We start from the raw sequence: 20,065 nt of genomic DNA, 5'->3' as shown, positions 1-20,065 counted from the left end.
TGTCCATTTCTTATATTTTCAAACAAGCATCTTCATGCTTTCTCCTTTCTGCCCCTCACACTTGGGAGGAGCTACCTGTAAACACTGCAAAGCTACCGCATTATCCCCCTCCAAATCCCTCCTTAAAACTTGCCTTTGCCATGCTGGCTACAAAAACACTTGACAATGAATACGCCTGGCTAGCATGCTAACCAATATTGTCTCACTGTTTCCTTGTACTCCTACATCTGTCTGTATCCTTCTGTTGTCTTCTGTTTTATACTTAGATTGTAAGCTCTCTGGGCCAAGGCCTATCTTTTAGTTCTGTTTGTACAGCACCTAGCATAATGGGGCTCCTGCTACATCACTAAGGCATGGTAATAATACAAATAATAGTGTGTGAAAAGCATGAGCTGAATTCAGATGGACCTCAATTCCAGGATTTATTAATACATATCCCTTTCCTATACAACTTTATTCCTTGTGTTCACCTACTGTACTGAAAAGTCATTGAGCATGGTTCAAACTATGAGAGCTTTATTGGGCTGTGGGGGCTGTGGTTTGATTGAGACAGGATGGGGATCACAGAGTAAATGGGAATGTTCAGCAACCAACGTGAGTGTGGAAAGACCTGGAGAATGGGGCCAGGATATGAAAGGGAAGGGAAGGAACTAGGAAAAAGTGTATAAGGACAAAGAGAGAGTTTATCACAGCAGTTTTTTCCCCCAGAGATCTTTGCGCCCTTCACAGTTACTGGGATGCTGGGTTACAGCAGAAAAATGTGCTTTTGTAGTTAGACGGACACCCCGCCACTGTTAAATACAGAGCTGGCGCTTAGTGTCTTGGGTTCTGGGCTGGTGTACTACTGTCTGATTTGTTACTGAGAAACAAGGCATAGGATGTTCTGACTTGCAAAGTGCATAGAGTGAGGGCAAAGGGGTTCAGCTTGGTGACAAGGACTATTTCCAGTGCATCACTGGCAGCAGTGTTTGGAATTTTGTTCTTCATACAAGAACTGTGGGGCTCCCACAGCTGGAAGTTTCCCAAGCAGGGTGAAGTATATAGTGTGTGTATGTATGTGAATGACAGGGCCAGTTAGCACTCCTGTGAGGCCACAAAAACTTGGACTTCATAGACTTGTTTCCTGCACTTCTCTTTTATTTCAGGTTATTTTTTATTAGAATCTTTAAATTCAGTACAGCAAAGTCGATAAAAGCCAGTTCAGAACATGCCAAATGAAAACTAGTTTCAGCAACAGCACAATCACCTGACCAACATTTACAACTCAGGGAAACTTTCATATAGACAAATGCTCTTGCTCTCACAGGCCCTATAATAATAACATGATGTCCCAGTCCTGCCTAATGTTAGTACTTGGAATACAGGAACAAGCATTCAGTATTGGAAATGCATGTCTCAGGCAATGTAAAAGAGACAATCCTGGTCTCGCAGGGAGGTAAAGACACGAGCATCGTAATTCGCCAACACAGAAGGGGAAAGGATTTGACGGTGAGCTGTGTTTATAATGTACATTTAATAAGAATAGGTTTCAGAGTAGCAGCCGTGTTAGTCTGTATTCGCAAAAAGAAAAGGTGTACTTGTGGCACCTTAGAGACTCACAAATTTATTTGAGCATAAGCTTTCGTGAGCTACAGCTCACTTCATCGGATGCATTCAGTGGAAAATACAGTGGGGAGATTTATATACATAGAGAACATGAAACAAAAAATTTAAAGGAGTTAGTCTCCCAAAGGCCACAAAAAGTGGGTTTAAAAGGGTTCAGATAACAGCTCTGTTTCTTTTTCAGTAGGGATGGAATATATTTTGCCATGAAAACAATCCCACTTGTTTTCAGTGGGACAACTGGAAATGAAACACAATTCTTTGTTGCATGGATATTCCAGGGATCTACTTCACTCAGGTCCTGCTTGGCCGCGGAAGGCTACCAAAACTAGTCAAATTCTGCCCTCAAATAGGCACATATGGCTCCTACAGAGGTCAATGAGAATTTCAGGAGCTCAGTACAATTAAAAAGAGGTTAGACAATTATATGAATAATGAGAATAATAAGCCAATTGATGGGAATAGGAAGGAACTTCCCCTACAGGCTGCTGCTTGCTACAGATGTTTCTGGCAACTTCTTTGGAAGCAGCTGGTACTAGCCACTGTGAGATACTGGTCTAGAGGGAGCCCTGAGCTGATCGGTGCATTGGATGTTCTCGTGCACGTACGTATCTGAGGACAGAATTGGGTTGAATGAATTCAATCCTGATGTGCTGATTTTCTAGCACAGTCTATATTTTTGGGTAGTTTTGATTCAGATGCCATAGAAAGTTTCCTTATTGTAGCCAGATGGAGCATGTTGGGAAGAGTGCTGTGCCATCTGGCAGAAGTGCAGAGTTTGGAAATAAAATGAGAGTGCCAGATTTAAACCAAAGGGGAAGCAGCACAACGAATGGGGCATATTTCCACAGAAACCGAGAGTATTTTTCTTCCCAGATGTCAGGGTAGGATTTATAGCTCAACCACAACTGTACTATAAACAGGATTGCTCAGTCTAGCCACAGAAATGCCAAGGAAGGGTCTAATTAGTTATTGCTTGTAAAGCACTACAGAAGAATCCTAATAATAATTATAAGGGCCGGCAAGAATAAGATAGTAATTTCACCTTCTATTGCTAGTAACCACTGGATCAGAGTAAAATGTCCTTCAAATGCTAATACAGGATAGAGGAAACTGTTACTAATGCAGTAATATACTGTCTACAAAACAACAGCATGAAATAGCGAGATGGGAAGGCCACACTTTGTTAAAGGCCCTGATAGACATTTTAAATATGCTGCTTCCTGGCCTGATGCACAATAATAATCCAGAGAATTAAACCAATAACTGGTACCATTATATTCCTGATCTTCAGTACAAAGTGCATCCAATATTCCTGGATAGCATGAGAACCCAGAGTACACATAACTGTTATGTATATAAATATGAAAGCACTGTATAGAAAAAAACTATTTCATTAGAAAGCAAGGTGATTCAAGTCTGAATTTATTGAAATATTTTTCTTACTGGCACTCTTCTCTGTTTCTAAAAGGCACTTAGAGGTAAACAAGCAAAAAGTTTTCTGCAAGCACCAGTTCGTGTACTGGTGCATCTCAAAAGCAGAAGTGGGCACCTCCAGACTGACTCCATGTTGCTGTAAGTGAAAAAGGAAGCAAACTCTGGCTATTTATTCCTGTTCTAGTGCCAAACAAGATTCAGTAATTTTTAAAAAAGTGGCAAGGGTGTTTGTGTGTGTTTTAAAAAAATATTCATTCTAGAGTGTGCATGAGAGAGATGGATCTGTGTGTACAGTAAATGCCCTCCCACATGGGATGCAGTGAGCATTACAGTTATCTGTACTATCCAGACCAGGAGAACCGGCGAGGCCAGCAATGTACAGACTCGTCTTTCACAAAAGTTAGGTCTTAGTTAATAAAAGATCACTGATGCCATCATGTCTGTCTAGTTGTGTTATTTACAGCCTGCTGGTCTGCAAAGACCCTTTCATTTGACTGGCAAAGGCTAAGACAACTGCTTCTGTATAGCTATGTGTATTTTTTGCCAGCCTTCTCTTTATGGGGTATTCCCCAGCTCCACTGAACTGCCACAGGGCTCTATGCCTTGTCGAGAGACTCATACTCTCTCCTAAAAGTGAACTATTTTGTCAGGCCCTGAAGTTCTGAAGTTCTTAGGCTAGTGCAGTAACCTCCTCAGCCCCTACCTTTACACAAGGTGTGTCCACAAGACTCTCCTCCAGTGAGGTCACTGCAGAAGGATGCAAACCTAACTCTCTTCCTTGGAGCCAGCCACACTGTCTCCATGTTGGCTTGGGGAGCCTGAGGCTAAGCCCAGAAATTCCTGGCATGGCAGTGTGTTGCATACCCAGCTGCTTTACTTTTAGTAGAACACAGCTGCCTTAGGATATCAATGGCCATTCAAATGCTGCTCGTGAGAAATTACAAATGGCAAATGTAAAGGACAGGCAGGTCTGACACTCAAATATTATTAAATGAATTGTAGAAAAGGTATAACAGTAGAATGATTTCCAGCACCAAAATAAGCTTGAGGTGGTATAAATATGAGGTTCCTTGGGACCGTGAGGGCTGCACACTCGGGTATTTGTATTACATATGAGGGCTGCATACTCTGGGGTATTTGTATTACATACAAACCCATGCACTTGGATTCACACAGTGCTTGAATTAATGTCCTGATATAGGAAATATTTCCTGAAGTCCTATATTCTTCCAGTATGTTTAAATGGAGCAAAGACTCTATTACAGTGACTGCACTAGATTTTTGGAGAGCAGGGATCATTTTATTAAGACATCAGTCGAGACGAGCCCTTCTCCATTATACTTACTCTCTAATTTGGAACCCAGGAAAACCAAATCACAATTGCATTAGAAAGCTGGACAGGATATGCAGAGAGGCAGGGTTACTACATGAGTTCATGCACATCTCTAGCACAGCCCCCTTTCTGAAACATTTAGGGGGCGGGAGGGGGGAGAAAGAGACTGCTTTCCCAAATGAAATGAGCCAAAAATATAAGACTCTTAGTCTCTCATGTACTTTATTTTCCCTTTGTGGGGAGAATACTTCCAGGCTGTCGAATGTTTTAAAAGGAACATTCTACTGTGAATAAATAAGAAAAATAAAAATATGGAAGCAAGCTGTGTAAACTCAAGCCCTGAGGTATTTCAAGGATACAGTGTAATTCTTACATCTCTTACCCGCAAAGCATAATTGCCAATAAGAAAATGACTCTTTATGACTCTGTAAAAATGTGTTGCCTTTACTTCCTGCCCTTATACCCAAAGGAGAGGGCGAGAGATTTGAGGTAAAAGCCCTGCTGAAATGGTGATAGTCGCAGTAGTTCAGAGCAGAGGAAGAAATGAAGGTATTAAAGTGCCACTTTTGTTTCTCCCTAACAGTCTTCACAATTTATTTGTCCCCTACAGCACGGCTAGCCAGAGTCTTTGGGCACAAGATCTCCCACAACTCTGCTGCTTTTCTGGATAAAGGCTTCAATCCTGCACGAGCCTCTGTGCTGTGTGGGGTTCTGCTGGGGTCATTTGGGCTTTGTACAAGTATAAATCCATGCTAGCTGCTCCCAGTGTGGGACTGTCAGCTTCAGCTCTCTTCCGCCCTTTCTTTTGAAATCTCCGCTTTAAAAATTAATAGGATTTTAGAGACTTTCAAATGCATAACCGTGATTTTGTCACGCAGACTGGGTTGCGAAGCCAAGGCACGCTTTATCCTGGTATAACTGACTCTGCATTGCCCATCAGCCTCCCATCTCTCTCTTAACCCTCCCCCTTTCGCCTGGTCCTAGGACTCCCCAAGAATCCTTCTTTGTTCAGATGTAGGGCCCAATCCTACCAACACTTCTACATGTGACACTGAAGTCAACAGGACTACTCACATAGAGTACATACTTCCAGGAACAGGCCCTTAGATATCAACTCATTTGAATAAATCCTATTTATTAATTGTATTTCCTTTTAATTTTGGGATTAGTGGATAAAAACTACATTAAAGGTTTTATTTTAAAAATGGCAGTTGCTCCTACACTGATTATTAGCCAACAGGGGTTCACTATGAAAGGGTTTCAACCTGTATATATGCCAGGGCTTTATGCACACTCTCACATAGTGGGGACACTGCAGGAATGTGCATGCAAACACGTGCCCACACAACATATGTCATATGCATGCATTCACCCACACAATGTACTATATATACAGATATCTGTACTTGTGCACTCTTGCAGATCCGTACGTGGAGACAGGCAGGTGCTTATCCAGTGTATATAGATGCGCAAGCACTCAGCCATATATATGCAAAGATATTTAAAAACAAATTAATTTTAGGTACCACCTTTGCCTTTTCATTTTAGGAAAGTACATTTTAAACCCTCATTTTACTCATTTCAGTTTTCTGACTTAAAAGTTTGAACACAATTAATGCAATTCACACTCACCAAATGGGGCCTTTTCCTCTCAGTTGGTTAAAACACTAATCAAAAATGTATTACAATTATTAAACTCTGAGAATGCATCTTGTAAAGTTTAGTCTGGAAGTCCCGGAGCATAGAAATTGTGCAGTGAGTTTTAGAGCATGTCCCTTGTATTGCGGATAGCACAGCAGAGAACCATGCTGAATATCATGCCAAAGATCTAAAAGAGAAGGAATGTGATTTAGAGATTTCCATGGAATGCCTCCTCTTACAAAAGTAGATATAGTTACAAAACTGTCATTTCAGAACAATCTAATGATCTTCACAGAGGGGTAGTGGGCACAGATGACTGTTCCTCTCTACAAGTCTCAGGAAAGAAGATAGTTAACATGGAAGAAACATCACCATTACTCAGAGCTAAGATGATATGACCATAGCAGTGCCATGGAAGTTTTAAATGCTCTGCAAGCATAATGCCCTTCCCAGATATCACTGGGGAAATCATTAATACTATTAATGATACTGTCTGCACTGACACAAGATCAGCACTATCACTGGTATCAAATCCAGCACTGAAACAGAGGACTTGAATTTCAGTCTAGCACAGAAACGTGGTTATAGGTGGTCTCTGTTCATGGAGTATCATGTGTACTTCTGAATAAGAGCAGAGGTCAGCTCTGGGTGTAAGACAGGCTAACGTATGGGATTGCTGCAGGATACTGTGGGTTTAGAGAGAAACTTAAACTCTTAATAATTACTGTACATGAGGCAAGTTTATACACTGTATGTAAATAGAATCCATAGTCTTAAAGCACAGGAAACTGCAGGGGAAGGTTAAAATGGAATCCAATGGAGGGTGCTAGAGTCTCTAGTAATTCCTCCCTAGTCACAGTTTTTAGCTCCAGAACAGAGTTAACAGGCAATAAGCAAAGATGTCATCCATGATCATGAGAAACAGGCAAGCTATACCGTTGAATCCCTCCCCCAGGAACACAGGACAATAGCTCGCCAGCCTTACCACACAGGAGCCATGGACTAGCACTTGCTTCTCTTTCCAGCCCAGATGCCTGAGAGTTGTCAAGTTAATGCAGGACCACGAGGACCCCAAGTGCGTGGCATCTGATATCTCCTTTTACCATATCTGTGCCCATTTCAATGGGACGTTATGAAGACTGGATCCCTGTATGCAGTGCACACGTACTCTTAGGCACTGAACAGCCTGCTTATTGAGGCTCTGTTCCATCTGGATTGCTTTGCCATATTTTCCATGCATGCCATTATATTTTAGAAAAGGCACATTTCAGGTTGCCTGTGGCTAACTGGTTGTTATGACCTCCCCATATTTCTGAGAATGTTTAACACCCCCTGCCTCTCTCCATCCCCACAGGTCAGGTGTAGCGACCGTATTACTATGCTCTTTAGTTTGAAATATATGAACCCTCCTTCCACATCTGAACTCAGTGAGCTTTGGAAAGTACAGGTAACTCCATTAACTTCCTCCTCCAGAGAGCAGGTGGGAGTGTAATTCCTCAGAAATCTGGTTTCATCCTGTGTCTTCAGACTGTCATTGGCTGCTGAATCTGGAGCAGATCGCAGCAGACGCAGGCTGGAAAATGCTTTTAATCTCCAAGCCTCTGTCAGTTTGATGTGTCTTCCTGCTGGATTCATGCACTAGTGTGACATCTAGTGGCCACACAGCTCAGTTATGAACGCACAGATTTTTGGAAATGGCAAAGCACACTTTTTGCGGGAGAAGATGAAGTTTAAAACAAGTGAAGTGAGAAGCTTTGGGAATACGATTAGATGAATCAGTCACTGACAACATGGTGTTGTTTAATCTGGATACTTAACAGTTAGAAGAGGGATATATCCTGAAGCCATCTGCCTAGTTTAAATTCAGTTCTGTTAAAGCAATGGGCATAGGAATGAGGATGTGCTGATTTCTAGCTTCCAGGTAAGCCATGAACATCTATCACAGTATCATAGGTTTTCCTTCACCAGATTGTTAATGTGCGTGACCTGGGAAAATCAGTTCCTTACAAGCAACTGGTTAAATCACACATCATCTTTCATGTTCAAATCCATTATGAGTGTACAGCTTGGATCCAAATATTTAGGGACAAACAACACCAGTGCCAACAATGGGTTGGAATGGGTGAAATCTCAGGATAGCTGGTTGGTTTTCAGTACACTCAGCCTTTTTGGCTGAAATTATTAATTTATATTGATTTACAACAGTAACAAAGTGGAATTTCTCCCAAATAGCTTGTATTCACTCTATGGGGATGAAAAATAAACTGGTAAAACTGGGACTTGCCAAAATTTATGTGGAGAGTGAGAGTGACTCTCAGAGAAAAGCGTCAGGGACAGTTGATATCATATGGAAACCTCCCCAGCAGCTACTGCAGAGCATCTCCCAGGAAATATGGACTCGGGGAGGGTGCGGGGATTTCATATAGACAGAAAAGACAATGATATGATGTATTTACTCACTGTGATGCCAGCAATTCCAATTCCAACGATTCCAACTAAATGCAGATTCGAGTTAATTAAATTCTGGATTTCATCCAGGCAGTTCTATTAAAAACAGAATGAAAGTTCCACTTAACTCCTAGATAAATATTTCTATATCATTTCCCTAACTCCTGCCTTCATGTACATGGAGAAAGGCTAACACAGTGACCTGTCTGCTAACCTGCCTTCTATGCCTTGTGCCCCGCTGGACATTTCTTGCTACTAGGTAGCTTACTCTCCCCTCATCTGAGCAATCAATAGGCTTTAAACTGCCAGGAATAATCTCCTTTGTTGTCCTCACCATACTCCTTTGTATACCCACGTGCCATCTCAATAGCACTCACATGTGGTTTTCATTAATAGCTTCCCCACAAGTTAAAGCCAGCTATGTGTCCGGATACACTAAATCAGGGGAATATGGCCTTTCGGGATAATGGTGCAACTGCAGGCAGGTGCCACAAAAACTAGAAATGAGAGTATTTCCCTCATGTTAATTGGCCACGTTCCTAGCCAGGGTCCTCTGAGCATGGTGAAGACAGGCACATGCCATAATTCAATCTTCAGCAGGCCTTTCATTCGGACTCCTAGACACCAACATCTAAGTGCCCCTGCTCTTCAGACTGTGTGACGTTACTGCCACAGCTACCTGGGGAGGTGGTAGGGAGGCTGCAGACAACAAGAGCAGGGGCTGTTCACATTTCTGAGTCTGACCCCGCACTCTCCTCTGCCTCTATGCTGTTCAGCTGCACAGAACTGCCCATGGCTGAGAGGGTGCTGGAGCTTATTCAGGGCAGATAGCTGCTCTGACTTTCCCGAATATGATTCTACTTGCACATTTCTCCAATTTCATCTTAAGTAACTCTGATATGGACAAAGGATATCTGAATCGTCTGAAGCCGGCTGATCCGACTGTGGACATAGTCTCTCCTCAGCGAGCTCCTCTGGGCTATAAACCTCAGTCCGTCCCAGTGTCATCATTAGTGCTATTTTTGCTCCTTGTGTGTCAGAGAAACTTCTGTTTCAAACTGACATATCTGTGGGGAACGGTGATTAAAACAATCAGCACAGAAGACACTTACCTTGGGCACCTGGATGCCCTCTGGACAGGTGGGCTTCACCTGAACCTCACTTTCTTTACCACAGCATTGAAGCTACATAGTTGAGAGAGAGAGAAAGTCAAAAAAGGAAGAAACTACAGGCTAGTTTCCTACTGAGACTCTGCATTCAATGGCAGCAAGTGGGCCAGTAACTAAGAGGAAAGAATAGAGACAGAGGCACAAATTCCACCCTCTGTGGTAACTCCACTCCCTTTAGTAGATTTTCATGTCCATTGAATGTGGCCCAAATTCTCAAAATTCCTTTAATTTCAAATTTCTGAATTCTCAACGGACAAGTAAATACCAACATCCAGAAACACTTAAATAAAAAAAGCTCCCGGAAGGGAATTTATGGCCCAGTTCAGATAGTCTGACAGACCTGACTGCTCAAGGCAATACAAATCCTTGCTACGGACGGGAAGTTTCCAAATCCCTTTACCCAGGAAAACAGAAATAGTTCAAGCAGTATGTGTAGAAATGTGGGCACCATGTTGAAGCTGCAGCAGAGTATGCTAGAATCTTTATTACAGGCAGAACATGCTATTGGGTTTGTGGCTAGTGATAAATCAACAGAATGTTTCAGTGGGTTTGTTTTTCCCATTTACACATCTCTGAGAAAATGCTTGGAATTCCTCTTTGGGTCATAATTAACAGGCATGGGAAAAGGACAAGAGGTTCAGAGGTTGTGAAATGTTAGTTATGAAGAATGTTGGAATGATATAAGCAGTGACAAAAGGAAGGGCTTGATCTCTATGGGAGGCAGCATTGCTTCACGAAATGAACACAGACTTGGGCACAAGTAGGGCTCTAAGTTTTAATCTTGGCTTAGTCGCTGACTTGCTGTGTGGCCTGGGACAAGTCTCTCATTCTGTGCTTCAGGTTCACTGGCTGTACAATGGGAATGATGACAGGATCTACCTTTAACACTGTGAAGGTTTACGACCTCTCACAAGGGTGTAATTAGTTATTGTCTGTACAGCTACTGTTCAGCTAAGTTTCAGGGACGCTCACAAACTCATCCAGTTCTTGAGCAAGGGACATGAGGGCTAACTGTCCCATGTGTCTGACAGAGAGAGGTCCTGATGCATTGCATGGGAAAAAGGCCTCTTTGTTGAGCTGGAGTGGACCCTGCTGGAGAAGCCAAAGCTGGTTGTTGTAGATTCTTTTGGGGATTGTTTTCTAGTTGGGCAAATAATACCTCTAGTGCACTGGAGACCAGATCTGCCCAGGACTCAGGTGAACAGAGTCCACTGCCCTTGGATTATTCTTAAGCCTGTGCCCTGTTGTCAGTTACTGGAGTTACTCAGCACTATGGCTATAAGGAACAGGATGGATGGGGAAGGGCATGTGTAATGTTGTGCTGGAGGAAACACATTGGTAAACTGAAGTACAAGAGAAATCGTTGGCACTGCACGCCTGATTGTGGCTTCTTCATTTCTATGGTAACAAATGTCGTTGTCCAGATCCCTGGTGGTGACAGTATCCATTCACCATTAGTTTTTCTAGGGAGAACTTGGCCCAGCTGCAGAAACCGATGGGGAACATTCCTTGCTTTGGGGAGCAGGAAGCCACAGTATTGTCACTGCAGGGTATTCGTTCCTCAAGTACATGAATGAGGCATGGGGCCAGTTTGGCCTTAAGGCTTGTCCACACATGACAGTTAGCAACAGTTAATCGGGAATGACTATCTCAATTAACTCCCCATGTAGAAAATCCCTTCAATAGCTGGTGCTGTAGAGAGCCCTTTGTGGCTGATGCAGCCCTTTAAATGCTGTTTGATTCAGAAATTTCCTGCCCATTCTGATTTTTTCACAGTTATATTTGCATATTAATACATTTTAAAGCCAGAAGGGATCATTATGGTCATCTAGTCTGACCTCCTGTATAAAGCAGCCCACAGAATTTCACTCAGAAATTGAAGGTCTAGCAGTTTGCACTTCTTGTGTTAGTACTTACCTGCAATTTGAGCCCAGGACTTCTGGCACCTAAAGCAAGCTGCATACACTTGAGCCACCAGGTCACCTTTAAACAAACTCCTCAATTCCACTCCCTCAGGGCCCAGAGAGTGGGAAGCAATCACCCTTCTGCAAACCCTGGCATTCGATTTTTGAAGGGTGCCACCACTGAGAGCACTATTTAAGCTCACATGAGTTACTTACAGCTGTGTGGAACTGAATGAGAGTTTTGTTACTCTTCCCCATGTCCAACACATAGTCTTTATAAGCTTCTTCATAGATGGTCTGGACCTCCTGTACTGCCTGCAGAAATCAGACAAGTCCAGTGAGATACTGAACTGGAGACAACAGGGGACCTATCAGATCCTACTCCAAATCGAATATACATCCCTGGTTTTCCTCTCCAGCCCCTAGAGTCATGAGTGACTCCTCTACATTATTTTATCCCTAGTGATCTGGTGGACTGAAACAGTAATAGAGGTGTTCTGTGAGAGCAGGGCTCTTGGAGACTTATGAGAACTTGGGCAGAACCCTACAGCACTTGTTTACTATATTTCTGCCAGGCACTCAGAACCCAGGAGAGGTTCACTAACAAGAGATGTTCATTGTTTTGATTATGTACAGTTCCCCAGAGCATCACCCACTCCCCTACAGCTCTCCAGGCAGTTCTGAAGTTGATATTACTCTTACATACAGGGATTATTTATACTTTTGGATTTTCTGTTCATATGTGGGAATGGAGACTATGTCCCATTTTGAAGCCCAGCTTCTCAGGCTCATGACAACACGAGCTCTCCATGTCTAGAGGGTCACAGAGTCCTCCTGTTTCTGTGGAATCCTTCCCTAAAATGTGACCTTTACCTGACCTCTTCAGATCAGTCAGCAGCTGGAATCCAAACCCAGCCCATAGCATCAGAATCACCTTGCTACTTACCGCTTTTTTGCCTATGAATGCAAACACTCCAGCGGTGACTTCAGCAGCAAATATCACCAGCAAGCAGGCAAAAAACTGCAGAGGAGAAACAGAGTCTGTACTAGTTTATTTTACATAAGGCCCTTTATACAAACTTTGCATCCCAAATCCTTCCACAAGGCTCAATAATACACAACAGCTGAGGGAGGGAGGAAGGTGTTAGCAGGCAGAGGCAAGGGAGAAGGAGTGGTGTTTTTAGATTAGATTTTCAATGAGATAAAGGGCAGATGAGGTGGAAATGGATCCCGGGAGGTCGCTACAAATGGTGGAAGTGACAGAGGAGGCAGTCCCAGGAGGCAGCAGCTGAGTCAAGCTAGCAAGGGGATAAATTCACACATGGAAGCTATTGAATGGGACCTGTTGGAGATGTTGGGTTAATAAAGTAGCTGCTTATTATGAGGAGTAAAATCAAGTTACTGATCTCTGACCCAAGAGCAGGTTTCAGAGTAACAGCCGTGTTAGTCTGTATTCGTAAAAAGAAAAGGAGTACTTGTGGCACCTTAGAGACTAACCAGTTTATTTGAGCATGAGCTTTCGTGAGCTACAGCTCACTTCATGGGATGTTCCCACCAGTGATGCAACGGTGCACCCCTGAAGGAGATTTCTATCAGAATAACCTCCAGCAGAGAGATGGTCCATCAAGCCTGTTACTTACCGCTCCAAGCAGGCACTGAGACTCCCGCACTGCTCCACAGCACCCAAAAAATCCAACTGTCATCATCAACGCCCCTGCTCCCACCAGCACATACAGCCCTGTGGGGAAACCAGAACCAGTCAGTCTCAGAAGAGTTCAAACCAGAACAGTCTTTCAGACATTACATCACTTTTCCTGGCAGGGAGGAGCCTGTCATCCATTCTCAATCCTGTGTTTGTGCCCCAGGGGACAGTCCCCTCCATCTCTACAGCTCCTCAGCAGGGCTGCTGTGTCCCCCAAAGGGAACCAGTCACCTCCTTAGATCTCCTAAGCTTCCTTAAGCTCCACAAAGGCCAGCATGAAAAGGGTTCCACCTGCCAGGTCTCCTGTATGGAAACCTGCACAGTCCAGCAAGAAGTCTACTGCCCACCAATAGGGACTGTGTTTTATACATCACATCATATAGAATCATCTTATAGCTAGTCACCACAGAACAAGGAGCAGGAAATACAATCCTCTGAAGTCAGCACTGTTCAGGATCACATCTCCCTGGAGTGTACCTTCTCTGGAAGAGAGAGCCTTTGCCACACGGAATTCCTGTGACACTGAAGCACCTGACCTGGCTGTGACGGGTTGGGTCACAGAGACCCCCTTGGGACTGCCACCTGGTGTGCTGAGACTACTTCTGAGCCCATTTTCCCTGGCAGCTTGGGATTTCAGTACCCTGTCTTGTTGAGCCAGACACGCTAGCCTGCTCCAAACACAGACCCAGGTCTGAACTGCGTCCCCCAAAAGCTGCAGACTCAACTGAAAACGGCTTAGAGAGTGCTCCTATCTCTAGCACCCAGACACCCAGCTCCCAATGGGATCCAAACCCCAAATAAATCTGTTTTACTCTGTATAAAGCTTATACAGGTTAAACGCATAAATTGTTCGCCCTCTAGAACACTGATAGAGAGATATGCACAGCTGTTTGCTCCCCCAGGTATTAATATTTGCTCTGGGTTAATTAATTAGCAAAAAGTGATTTTATTAAATATAAAAAGTAGGATTTAAGTGGTTCCAAGTAATAACAGACAGAACAAAGGAAACTACCAAGCAAAATAAAACAAAAACACACAAGTCTAAGCCTAATACAGTAAGAAACTGATTACAGATGAAACCTCACCCTCAGAGATGTTCCAATAAGCTTCTTTCACAGACTAGACTCTTTTCTAGTCTGGGCACAATCCTTTCCCCTGGTACAGACCTTGTTCCGGCTCAGGTGGTAGCTAGGGGATTTCTCATGACTGCAGCCTCCTTTGTTCTGTTCCACCCCCTTATATATTGTGGAAGTATAACATTGTATAAGTATAACGTTGTATAAGGGGACATGCTGGATACATTGTATATGAGAGGGCATGCCAAAACATGTTACAAAGTATCTGAGGGAGCACACGTAGGGACAGTTAGCTTTTGAATGGAGAAGCAATTAAGATAGAGCCAGCACGTCTAAGAAGCAGGCATCAGAATGGAAGGTGTGAAGGGCAATTAGTTAAGTTAACTGGAAGCTGTTAAAGGAGATTGTTAAGGGTGGCAGGAATTGAAGATACGTGACTGGTCTCAGGGATCTCGAAGGGTGGTGACTAAAAATCTTTTTCTTCTTTTGTCTGTAACTTCTCTGTAACTTGTTCTCCAGCAAGCTGTATAAATTAAGAGACACAAGCCCCACTCGGGGGGCTCACTTCTAAATGTATTAGCAGAGCAGCTTTGCTAATAAAACAGAGTGGTTTGATAAATTGTGAGTCTGAGTCAAACTTTGACAATTTGGAGGTTCCACCGAGATGGCAAGCGGCTTCACTGAGGCTGTGTGATCCCTGACTGCCTTGCAGGAGGATCGTGGCAGCCGGCGCCTGGACGCTTAGTCCAAGCGATCCTCCACAAGACAGAAAGGTACACAGCAGCAGCGCAGTCTACGCCATTGAACTTGTTGGTTCCCACTCTGTTCGGGTAGGGGTCTTTGGATCCAGCTTCTGGAATCAGACGTCTCAGGTAATTATTATTTTTGTGCTTTAACCGGTTTGAGGACTGTCTTGTCTTTGTGTCTATCCGTCTTCCCCGTGGTGTGTGTGAGAATCTGGGAGCCATCTCTGTCCGGAGACTGGCTGACCAAGGGGTCCCCGTCCCCACGGTCTGAATAAGTGGAATCTGCACAGCTGCAGCCGCACCACGCCTTGGGTATAACCCCTGGTGTGAAAGCAAGGGCAGTTGAGGCAGTAGCCTGTGGGCTCCTTTCTGTGTGTTGCACCGGGTACCGCTCTGCTGAGCCCGAATTTCCTTCTTGTGTGAGTGCTGTGTGAAGTCCTCCTGGATGGGTAATCAGAAGTCTAAGGTAGAACAGTTCCCTAAGGGAACTCCAGCTTATTTTATGTATTTTAGGAGGGCTCCGGACTCTTGTAGGTTTCTTGAAAAATGGTCCAAATTAGCTCTAGAGAACCCCAAATTACAGTGGCCACTGTTAGGTTCTTGGGACAAGGATCGAGTGGACGCTTTAAAAAGCAAACTCGTCCTCCCAAAAACCAAATTGGAGAGAGGAGAAGTAGACTGCTTCATGCAGTGGTGGGAAGAGGCAAATCGTAGATGGACTGAGTCAAAACTCACCTCTCTTAAAAATTCTATCAAAAAAAACCCTAACAGTTCAATTGGATGCAGTCTCTCCCACCACTAGTCCGAGCGCTCCCCTTTGCCCAGTCCTGTGCAATGATCCGGATCAAACCCGACCCCCACCATACTCCTGCGCAAATAAGAAATCAGAAAAGGAAAAAATCTTCAGTGACTACAGATAATGAAAGTGAAGAAGATACCCTCATTGGCCTCGCAGCTCTGCAAAATATTATGAAGAAGAAATCCAAAGCAGACTGCAAAGATTCTCTTGACATCTCTTCTTGGAAAAGAGAACCTGATGGGAGGTTAATGAGAGACTCTGATCAAACTGTTGTGGCACCCTTACGAGTCCTTAAGATGGGAGAAAGTGAATCCATATGGGATTATAAGCCCTGGACTCGTACGGAACTTTTATCTATAGTTAAAAGTTTTCCCAAACCACAGGAAAACTCTGTCAAATTTGCTGAGGAGTTTCTGTTAATCTGTGAAACCTATGAACCCTCTGAGACAGATCTCCTCCAACTGTGTAAATTGTTAGCTTCTGCCAGTTATTATGAAAAATGGTTGGCTGCTGCAGACTGGCCAGCTGAGGCACGCCACTCAACCATAAAAAGTACTGGCCCAGATTCGGTATACAGAGACCGGTGTATGGCTCTTTGGAAGCGCCTACATCAAGCCATTCCCAAAGTGTGGTCTCCTAAAACAAACTGGACAGCAATACGTTGCTGTAAGCAAGGGCAAGGAGAAAGCCCAGGCGACTATAGGTCCCGGCTAACTGATATTTTCCTACAACATTCAGGAATACAAGAGCCCGATGTAAATGGGCGGGGGCCTCGGCACATGCATTTGTTGATGGTCTTCTCCCTGCCACAGGCAGATGTTAAAACGAATAAGTGTGGGATGGGAGACTGAAACCATGGACAAATTGCTGGCAGTAGCAGAGCATTGCCACCACACTTTAAAAGGAAAGGAGGAACAGTCCTCCCAAAAGTTAATGGCTCTGCAGATACAGCATTATTCAGGACTAAGCAGACCACACCGGGGACAGGGACGGGGTTGCAGAAGGGGGCGGGGGGCTGGATTAACTGGGGTTTGTAACTACTGTAAACAGCCTGGACACTGGAAAAAAGAGTGTCCAAAACGACCTAATAATTGTATGGGAAATCAAGTGAACCCCCCGCTGGTTCCTCCAGCTGATCCCCAACCCTATTTTTCACCCCAACAATGACGGGATGCTGGGGAACCTCACAAAGTTTTAGCTCCCTTATTACCTCTGTCCCCTACTGGAGAATGTGTCCTGACTGTAAATGATCTCTCTCTCCCTTTCCTTGTTGATACTGGAGCTTCTCTTTCTACAGTCCGCACCACTGACTTGCCTGAGGTTCCCCGATCTGGAAAATCTGTGTCTGCTGTTGGCATTACAGGGATCCCTACCTCTTTTCTCCTCTCAAAACCTTTGTCTGTTCAGGTCGGTCCCCTCTCTGAGGAGCATGCATTCCTCCTCTCTGATTCCACCCCTGCAAACCTTCTGGGACGGGACTTGCTATCACTGTACCGCGCCCCAACCTTTCAGATGTACCTCTCCCTAACTCTGACCTGGTATTATTCACTGATGGGTCCTGTTATAGAAATGACCAAGGCCACCTTCTTGCAGGGTAAGCTGTGGTCTCTCTCTCTGAGACCATAGAAGCTGCGCCCTTACCCTCTGTGACCTCTGCCCAGGTGGCTGAACTGATTGCTCTAACCCGTGCCTGCTTTCTAGCCGAGGGGCTCTCTGCCACTATTTTTACTGATTCTCGGTATGCCTTTGGGGTTGTGCATGACTTTGGCACCCTCTGGCAGGCTCGAGGTTTTCTAACCTCTACTGGTACCCCTATCAAGAATGGCCCCTACATTGCCGCCCTCCTGTATGCAGTTTTACTACCGTCTGCCTTGGCAATTGTTAAGTGTACTGGCCACTCAGCGGCAGACACCGAGGTGGCAAAAGGTAATGCACTTGCTGATGCTGCTGCAAAACATGCCGCCACTATAAAACCTTCACCAGAAGCGTTTCTTGGTCCCCTCTCTGTCTCTGTAACGCCACCATCCCTGTCTCATCTCGCTCAGCTCCAGGATTCTGCCCCAGAAACAGAGAAAGACTCCTGGAGTGCTTTGGGTTGCTCTTTGCATTCTGATTCCCTTTGGCGATCGCCCACCGGTACCTTTGTAGCCCCCTTCTCACTCTGCCCGTCTCTAGCCGCCCTGCTACATGGTGTTTCGCATGTCGGCAAGGAGGGGATGGTCTCTGCTATGAGTAAGGCGGGCTGGTGGGCTCCCCATTTCAGCTCCTTTGCAACCCGCCACTGTGCCGCTTGTGTTACTTGTCAAAGCCACAATGTAGGCAAATCTGTAAAAGTAACACAAGGGTTCTGGGGTTTGTCTCAAGCACCTTTCCTACACTGGCAACTTGATTTTGTACAAATGCCAAAGTGTCAGAAATATGAATTCATTTTAGTTATAATATGTCTGTTTTCGGGTTGGATTGAAGCCTTTCCCTGTCGCAAAGCTGATTCATTGTCCGTTGCAAAATGTCTGTTAAACCACATTATCCCTACCAAGGGAATTCCTGCCACTTTGTCTAGTGACTGGGGAACACATTTTACTGGAAAAATTGTTCAACATCTAAACCAGGTATTACATGTCACCCACCTGTTGCACTGCCCTTACCATCCACAGAGTGCAGGGGCAGCTGAAAGGCGAAATGGTGTGCTTAAAAATAAGCTGGCAAAAATCTGTAGTTCCACAGGGTTAAACTGGCCAGCTGCTTTACCACTGGCCCTTATGGAAATTCGGTCATCCCCATCCCAGAGACACAAATTGAGTCCATTTGAAATCATCATGGGATGCCCTATGCGAACAATGGCTACTATTACCCCAGCCCCAGACCTAAACCTAACTCACAGCACGCCTCCAGTACTGCAAAGGGTTAATGCAAGCTGTGAGCTCCTTCCATTCGCAGGTGCGAGCGCTTGGCCGACGGAGCCCACCTCTGCTGCCTGTCACACTCTTGAGCCTGGTGATTGGGTCTACCTGCGGCACCACCTTCGGAAGCAGGCCTTGGAACCCCGATGGAAGGGTCCATACCAGGTACCGCTCACCACCCAGACAGCAGTGAAATTATCCGGCATCGCTGCATGGACCCACACCTCACAGTGTAAGCCAGCGCCACCTCAAGGGGACCAAGCACCTCTGCAAGACCACGCAGAACCAGCTTCAACCCCAGCAGACAAAGAGGAACAGCCTGCAATACCTCACAATCTGCGCTCTCGTAAGGGTTGCCAGAAGCAGAGGGTAAGCAGACAGCAGGACCCAACAAACAAGAAGCAGTAGTGAGCCTCGCGCCTGCTGCCTGGTGGACGTAAAACCGTGACTGCGGTTCCCTCGAAAGGGGTTGTCGGAACCAGAAAGGGTCCCGCTTCCAACATGTGTCCTTTGAGAAGCTTAATCCTCAGCTACTGTGTCCTGACGGTCTGGGGAATCCAGAGTGACAGTGACAATTCTTTCATCCAACAACAGGTGCAGGTAGCCCAGATCCTGAATATTTCTAATTGCTGGGTCTGCAGCCACATCCCAGCTCACTCACAAGCTAGTATCCCCACCATGGCAATCCCTTTGAATTCCTCAGAGCTTGCTGGAGAACCCTATCCACTTAAAAGGACATGGAAGGAAAATGACACTTGGGGGACACACCATCCATCAGGTTACCCCTAACCAGAGTGCTAATCTAATGTTGTTAAATGTCACCAGTGAAAGTAATGAAAAAGAACGATTGATGTATGGAATCCAGTAAGTCATTGGTCATGGGCATAGCCTTGACCAAAAGGGGGGATTGTGGAAGTATAACATTGTATAAGTATAACGTTGTATAAGGGGACATGCTGGATACATTGTATATGAGAGGGCATGCCAAAACATGTTACAAAGTATCTGAGGGAGCACACGTAGGGACAGTTAGCTTTTGAATGGAGAAGCAATTAAGATAGAGCCAGCACGTCTAAGAAGCAGGCATCAGAATGGAAGGTGTGAAGGGCAATTAGTTAAGTTAACTGGAAGCTGTTAAAGGAGATTGTTAAGGGTGGCAGGTAATTGAAGATACGTGACTGGTCTCAGGGATCTCGAAGGGTGGTGACTAAAAATCTTTTTCTTCTTTTGTCTGTAACTTCTCTGTAACTTGTTCTCCAGCAAGCTGTATAAATTAAGAGACACAAGCCCCACTCGGGGGGCTCACTT

General features: G+C 44.7%; 1 protein-coding gene across 2 annotated transcripts in view; it reads right to left on the bottom strand.

Annotated features, from left to right (window-relative positions):
- Positions 1 to 1,116: 1,116 nt before the first annotated feature.
- TSPAN2 (tetraspanin 2) overlaps positions 1,117 to 20,065 on the bottom strand; it is a 58,659-nt gene continuing 39,710 nt past the window's right edge. For both annotated transcript variants that reach the window (XM_007066214.4, XM_043533369.1), the window contains exons 3-8: positions 13,175 to 13,272; positions 12,481 to 12,555; positions 11,751 to 11,849; positions 9,574 to 9,645; positions 8,474 to 8,557; positions 1,117 to 6,200 (exon numbers count right to left, since the gene is read on the bottom strand). In XM_007066214.4, the coding sequence (XP_007066276.2) occupies positions 6,135 to 6,200; positions 8,474 to 8,557; positions 9,574 to 9,645; positions 11,751 to 11,849; positions 12,481 to 12,555; positions 13,175 to 13,272 (494 nt within the window). In that variant the 3' untranslated portion in view covers positions 1,117 to 6,134. The remainder of the gene's footprint in view (positions 6,201 to 8,473; positions 8,558 to 9,573; positions 9,646 to 11,750; positions 11,850 to 12,480; positions 12,556 to 13,174; positions 13,273 to 20,065) is intronic.

Source organism: Chelonia mydas, chromosome 21, assembly GCF_015237465.2.
Source record: "Chelonia mydas isolate rCheMyd1 chromosome 21, rCheMyd1.pri.v2, whole genome shotgun sequence".
Classification (NCBI taxonomy): domain Eukaryota; kingdom Metazoa; phylum Chordata; order Testudines; family Cheloniidae; genus Chelonia; species Chelonia mydas.
Note: the sequence above shows the minus strand (reverse complement) of the source record. Positions and strands in the feature narration are given on the sequence as shown.